The following is a 6,899-nucleotide window of genomic DNA, read 5'->3' on the forward strand; positions in this document are numbered from 1 at the left end:
TCCGATGCTATTGGGCATAGCCCGCTATTTAAAATATTGATAAAGACTTATACTATTTAGGAACGGAGGGAGTACCTAATAAGGACATTATGACATTTTTTTGGATAGATATATAGCGACAATGATACTGATTTGTTAGTGTGGAAGTTAATCTTCTCTCAACTAGCTTGATCAAACTTAAAATAGCTTGACTTAAGACACGACTAAAAAACGACCTTGCATAGATGAATGGAGAAGTATTACTTATACTTATCAAGCGTGGCAATGTTACATACTTGCGCACAATTGGACATCCATAATACATGGATCAGTTGCATGTCGACGAGCTCTTGTACCCCTCAAGTCTGAGCTTGCCGCCGTACTGCTCGGGCAGCTGAGACACGTCGATGGCGTCCCGGAGCGTGGCGTCGAGGTCCTTGTCAGCTACGAAAACGAACTTCTTCTTGGTGTTGTCGTCGATGAAGGGGTACACCATCTTCCACGCCGCCATGAACACGTAAGGCACGTGGATCAGGAACACCCGGCCCAGCCGCTCCGGGTAGTAGTTCTGCATGATCTCCAACGCCGCCAGCTTTGCCCGGATGTCGCAGTTCGCGTACCCCCACCCCTTCAGATCCACCACCGACGCAAACTTCTCCTGCCCCGCCGGCAACCTGACGAACACACATATAGACGGACACATATATGTCAAGAATCCACTAATGACTATTGACTAGTAGGGTTACTTGCGCATTAAGTAAAGCTTCACATACTTGGTGCAGGTGCTGTCGAGGATGTAGACGACGTAGCGCTTGAACTCCTCGAGGTCGCGCTTGGCGGCGAAGTGCCGGTTGCCGAAGAGGTAGATCATGGGGCGGCCCGTCTTGTCGAAGCCCTGCACGTAGAGCTTGTCCTGCACGAGCTCGCCGCGCACCTCGGCCTCGGTGATGGATCCCCACGGCTTGGCGGCGCGCTTCCATGCGAGGTACTTGAGGAACATCGCCGACGCCTTGCCGACGTTGTGGTCACGGGCGCGCAGGAACCGCCGCAGCATGAAGTCGTCCTCCTCCTGCACGCACGCATGTATGTGAGCGGTTGGTTGATCGACGGCAGGATGAAGGTCCACGTCGACGACGGTGCATGATTGAATGAACGGTTGATTGTATTGTGCAAAGAGAATTTGAAGGAGCAAGTGGCGTGGAGGTGGAGTCGACAGGCATCGATCACGAGGTGTCGGTGAGCATTTATGATGGACTTTTCTCTGCACGAGCTATGTGTGGGTGGTTCGATCGATCAAAGCTACTATGATGGCCGGCCCCATTTCCACCCGTGGCGATAAATTCGGTACCGCCAACGATGTGATGTGTGTGCCACCTATAGATTCTGTGCATACGCATATTTCATTATAGCAGTACACGTTTTCCACCCCCAAAAAGGATTATACTACGGTCTCCTGCTATACATGAAATATACGTATGCACAGAAAATGGCTCGGCCGGTGTGTCGAGTAAAACATGCATGTGTGCACGTACGTACGGTGCAAGAAGTTTTGCCGTTTCCGACATCGTGCTGTCCTCCTCTTTCTATGGAGGAAGACCAGCAGTCCATTAGGCAGAGTGGGTACGGACGGCGTGACCGCACGTCGTCGTCTCGTCGGTGTGTAGCTTAGGCTGGTCACAATGGGCAAGAACATAAGCTAGTAACTTTACACTTCCCTAGACTATGTTACTGTCTTCATAGTGGGTAGGAATATCTATGTAGTGTCATGGAACGATGTATTTATTAGGTTATAGACTCATTGTTTCTTGGAGTGTGTGATGTTCCGGTAACTTAGCTAGTTACCACAAGCACCTCTTTCTTCATTAAATACGTGCCACATAAGTAAAGTTGTATTAAAGTGTGTGATGTTACTCCTAAGTTCCTCCCCACTGTGACCAGCCTTAGCTAGCTCAGGACCGATGGCAGCAGCTCGTCGACCTTGTGCTTTGCTGGGCCAACCAACCAACCAACGGCCAACAACCCGTGGCCTGAACATTAACTGCCTATAGAAAATAGGCTTATCGATGAACCACCCGTCCTAAATGAGATCGTATCACCATCACAATCCATCATCAACGCCAAAAGCGACCAGTAACCACTCGCACGCACGCACGCAGCGACCACCTACTTGAACGGACGGGACGTGCATCAGACTAGCTATAATTCTGATTTGGTCCATGCTCTCTTGTATTTACCCGGTCGATCTCTACACTCAGCTACGTGTCTCCTAATCTCAATACTTTCTAACGCTAGCTAATTAGAAACTTACCGTGAGCGACAATCTTGGGCAAGCTAATTATAGAGTATTCTATACTAAGCACGTGCAGTTATTGCCTATAGTTAAGTGCTTGGTGTTGAGCTGTCCTGATCTTCCATTTTTTTTTATTTTTTCTTTGTGCGGGGAGATCTCAGTTTGTGCCAGGTTGATTAGCATGAGATGAGGAAATGGAAGAACAGAACAGAGAAAGTGTGACCTTTTTCTAGTTGATGAACAGTCAGACAGAGTGTGAGCTACCTACTTATGAGAGGGAGGAAATGAATGAGCTCGGCACAGAATATGCATGTGAGTTTGCTGCTACCACGGGAGACCAACCAACCAGTTAACCGAACCAAGAAGATCCATCACGTGAAGGGGATGAGCAGTGGGCGGTACCTTGGCTGCGGGGTCCTGCGCCTCCACCACGGCCCGGAGCTCGGCCACCATCTTCCACTCGGCCGGGTCGCCGCCGTCGCCGGCATGGCCGTTCTGCCTCGCCTGCTCCTCACCGCCGCAGTCCATGCCGCTTCCCCTCCTTCCTCAACCGACCGGCCGTCCTCGACTGATTGCCGCGACTCGAGGGAAACCGAACCACCAAGTACGTACTTGCCGACGGCCGCTGCTGGCTGGACACAGAGCGGCTCGCCCTGGAGGAAGGCTCTCGATTTTATTTATAGCGGGGAGGGAGGAGACAGGAGACTGCGAGAGCTCTAATGGACAGAGTATGAAGAGACGGGGAGGAGGGTGCGGCTTAGCTGTGCCAGGGCTGTCTCCTCCGGGTGGGGGTGGGGGTGAAGGCGGAGCTCATCAAAATTGACGCCAGGCGCGCAGAGTGCCGCGTCACCTCGACACGCCGACTATATTTATGGGGCGCGCGCGGTGTACTGGCGCCGAAACGGACGCGCAACCGCTCCCTTCAACCCCATCTCGTTGGATCCCCAATATGCAAAAATAAATAAATACAGGTATACTCCAGAAGCTATGGCTATGGCTAGAAAACGGTGCATACCATGTTTTGTTTTTGGCAAAAGAGACCGTGTTCCTAACTGGTCCCTGTCCAAGTAAACCACCAGATAGAACAGGATCTCTGGCAAAAAAAAAAAAAAACAGGATCTTGCAACGCAGCTCTCACAAACGAAAATATTGGGTATGAACCCTGAGCGGGTGTCGCGTATGCCACACTTGACATGTACTCCCCTTGTATAGGGTATATCATAGGAATGTTGTAAAAGACCGTGTTTTTTGCTGTTTTCGGACTTGTTTCGTGTTGTAGCACAAATTTTTTTTTGGGTACCACAGGGTGGGCGTGAAAATACTCTATTTTTGCCTTTTGGGCATGTTTTATTGGCTTTGGCGTTCCGAGTCTATTTCCAGATTCCGTGAACCCCAACCGGCAACAAGGCGGTTAATCTGTTGGAGCAACCAGAACTTCTAAAATGCTTGTTTTTTTTGTACATTAGTAGCCCTGTTGGTATTCTGCTGGAACTTTTAATTCCAATCAAGCGAGGGTTTTAAATTAAACAGCGCGCATGGTTGTCAAAAAATACGTTACTCTAACCTAAATTTTCTAGGTATATAATTAATGGGCTAGCATTCACGGTTGGACGTCAGCGATCATATCACATATTCCAGCATATAATGTCTAAAAAAACATATTCCAGCATACCACCATCGCACTCAAGTCAAGTACAAGTCACCAGAGTTTCAGCGCATATGGTTGGAATTCATTCTTAAAAATTCCTTGATGATGAGGTGTCAACACCTCACTCAGTCCTCGAACACGATCCTCTTTCCTGTGTGAAATAATAATTACTTGGATAAATTCAAATTAGGGATCTGAAACATTTCACAGAAACAACAAGGGATTTAAATTGGAAATGCAGATAATTATGTCATGTGTGGCTAAGCACAAACAACTCTAGTTACTAAGGTCCACACAGATATACACTGAGTTTTCAATCTCAGGCTAACCATTTACCTATAGTTGCTCCTACCATGCTTGTTGATATTGTGATTCTCACCTATTCAAATACCACCCAAGTCACTTGAAGAATAAACACACAGAAGAACCGTAGCAGAATCCTGCTCTTAAGCCTTGACTACGAGAGTGTAAGACGGTACCTTTGTGCTACTACCTATCTTCTTTGAGCTTGTGGGGGACCAGTCCGAGGGCCACCAAAATGAGGAAATGTGCAATCAAGTAAAGGAACCCCTGGGTTTATTTAGACTAGCCACAATTGGTACCGTCTATGACTAGTAACACACGTATGTTATTAGTCTATATTACTCTCTCCGATCCTATCTTCTCTGCATATAACGTCCATCACGCATACCAAGAGAAAGCTCGCTAGATTTTTTTTAGACTAATTTGCCCCTGCTTTAGGGGCTGGATTGTTATTAATTCGCTCGCAGCCGATTGGCTCTCCCGTGAGGTCGCCTTGATTCCCTCAACTGCCTCTCTCTCTCCACTCTGCATGGCCAACAGGAGAACGCAAGTACTAATTGCGAATGGTTGCATGCAGCAGCTTATTAGGGGCATAAGAGGAAAGTATCGGTGAGAAAGAGGAACGCGCAGAGTAAAACGAGAAAAAAAGGAAGAAAGTTATGCGCGGAGTATAAAGAATCGGAGGAAGTACTACCTCTATAGTAGGGAGTAAGGGCTTGTTTGGTTGCAATAAGTCACCTGACTTATAAGTCAGGTGACTTAAAACCAGTGACTTATAAGTCATGCCTGTTTGGTTGTCACCTGACTTATAAGTCACTTGACCACACCTTCCCAAACCAATCCACATTATGTAGGTGGTGGGACCCATGCAAAAGAGGGTGACTTATAAGTTTTAAGTTAGGGTGTAGCAACTTATGACTTATAAGTTGGGGTGACTTATAAGTTGGGTCTGTTTGGCAAAATAAGTCACTTTTTTCACTTTTCCACTTATAAGTTAGTGACTTATTTGGAACCAAACAGGTCCTAACATATGTGTAGTAACATGCAACAATTCATTTATTAGACTATAAACATATCTTGCCTTGATATGTGTGATGTTACTCATACTAGTAGTAACTAGTAACTATGTTACCACTTTCATCTCTTTCTTCATTTATTGCATGCCACATTGTCTATTTAACCTAGATATGTGGGATGTTACTATCTATGTTACTCCCACTATGGGTAGCCTTATGGTTAGCATAACATTAGCATAGGAATATCCACCGTAGATTTGGAGAAAAGGATGTCGTCCAGGAACATCCTTTGTATCACAATTCTGATAGGTTTTACTTATCAGAGCTTTCAGAGATTGTATCGGACATTCAAATTCACTCTATTTAAGCAAAACTGACCTAATTCAAATATTGTTTTGAAATGTGTTCGAATCTAGCTCAAAACGAATTAATTACAAACATTTCAGTATCTTCTCGTGGTCTCACCCTCTTGGGTCCTACATGGGTGGTAGTAGGCAATTTACTAGTAGTTGTGTAATTTACATGTGCTCAGCTTAAGCCAGTTAGCAGCCTGTTGAGCCTCCTTGAACATTTTCATCTCCTCGTGGTAGGCAGACTTGGCGGAGTAAGACCCTGTAGCCGCCCAGTTCCATGAGATGGAGTCAGGCACTTGGATGAGCTGAACCCGCTGAAGTTTGTTCCAAAGAGCGATGAAGGATTCGATCTCTTCAGAAGAGGTGATCCATTGTAGTCCCTTCATCCATTTATCCTCCGAGAGGGCAACCACAACCGTCAAGTTCTTTCTTATTGCCAACCTGAAAAGCTTTGGGGCAAGGCCTATAGGAGCTGAACCGAAGAGCCATTTACTGGTCCAAAAAGTGGCAAGCTTCCCAAATTAATAGTGGTGGAAGCACGGAATAGGATCATATCATCCGCTGAGTAGGGCAGAGGGGTATTGGTCCAAGGCCGAGATGGGTTTTTCCAGGCATACCAAGGCCATCTTAGGTGAAGGGCACGACTGTAGGCTCCCAGATTTTTAATGCCAAGCCCCCCCCATATGTTTTGGATTGCAAACTTGCTTCCAATTGACAGCACAGTGCCCTCATTTGGCTTCTTCATCACCTCTCCATAGGAAGCTACGGCGAATCTTGTCAATGCGCTTGGTAATCCACTTTGAAGGTGCAAAGAGGGTGAGATAGTAGGTAGTGATTGAGGTTAGCACGAAGTTCATGAGCGTGAGTCTACCCGCCTTGTTTAGGAGTTTTCCTTTCCATCCCGCAAGCCTGGCAGCAATCTTGTCGATTAGTAGCTGAAAATCAATTCTTCCGAACTTTCTTGTGATAAGAGGCAGACCAAGATGTCTGTAAGGGAACGAGCATATCTCCTCCTCGAAAGTATCAGTCACCTCCTAAATGATGCTTTCAGCACAACAGATAGGGAAGATGAGGATTTACTGAAGTTGGTCTGCAGCCCGGAGATGCGGCCAAAGGAAGCAAGGATGACCTGAAGCGCCTCAACGTTAGGGGCTACACATAAGCTCTTACACTTGATTGTAGTCAATGTTAGGGGCCAAGTCCCATCACACGATGGTGGTTGTTTATGATAGTTTTTCTCCACGGACCTTCTTTCTTGGAACACAAAACGGAGCACAAAGAGAGACGTTAGATGGATTTTTCTTTGAAAC

The 6,899-nt window shown here is 46.7% G+C and overlaps 1 protein-coding gene across 1 annotated transcript; it reads right to left on the reverse strand.

Moving 5' to 3' along the window:
- Positions 1–204: 204 nt before the first annotated feature.
- On the reverse strand, positions 205–3,090 carry LOC123114326 (phosphatidylinositol transfer protein 3). Its single transcript, XM_044535764.1, has 3 exons — positions 2,672–3,090; positions 753–1,048; positions 205–653 (listed from the first exon to the last, which is right to left on the reverse strand). Exons 1-3 carry the CDS (start codon positions 2,795–2,797, stop codon positions 308–310), a joined length of 768 nt encoding a protein of 255 aa, XP_044391699.1. The 5' UTR covers positions 2,798–3,090; the 3' UTR covers positions 205–307.
- Between the last annotated feature and the right edge of the window lie 3,809 nt (positions 3,091–6,899).

The sequence above is a fragment of the Triticum aestivum genome, chromosome 5B, assembly GCF_018294505.1.
Source record: "Triticum aestivum cultivar Chinese Spring chromosome 5B, IWGSC CS RefSeq v2.1, whole genome shotgun sequence".
Taxonomy (NCBI): domain Eukaryota; kingdom Viridiplantae; phylum Streptophyta; class Magnoliopsida; order Poales; family Poaceae; genus Triticum; species Triticum aestivum.

Coding starts and splice junctions, on each gene's coding strand:
- LOC123114326 (XM_044535764.1), bottom strand. CDS start 2,797: ATGGACTGCGGCGGTGAGGAGCAGGCGAGGCAGAACGGCCATGCCGGC. Junction 1,049..2,671: donor CGCAGGACCCCGCAGCCAAG/GTACCGCCCACT, acceptor GCGTGCGTGCAG/GAGGAGGACGACTTCATGCT. Junction 654..752: donor CTCGACAGCACCTGCACCAA/GTATGTGAAGCT, acceptor TGTGTTCGTCAG/GTTGCCGGCGGGGCAGGAGA.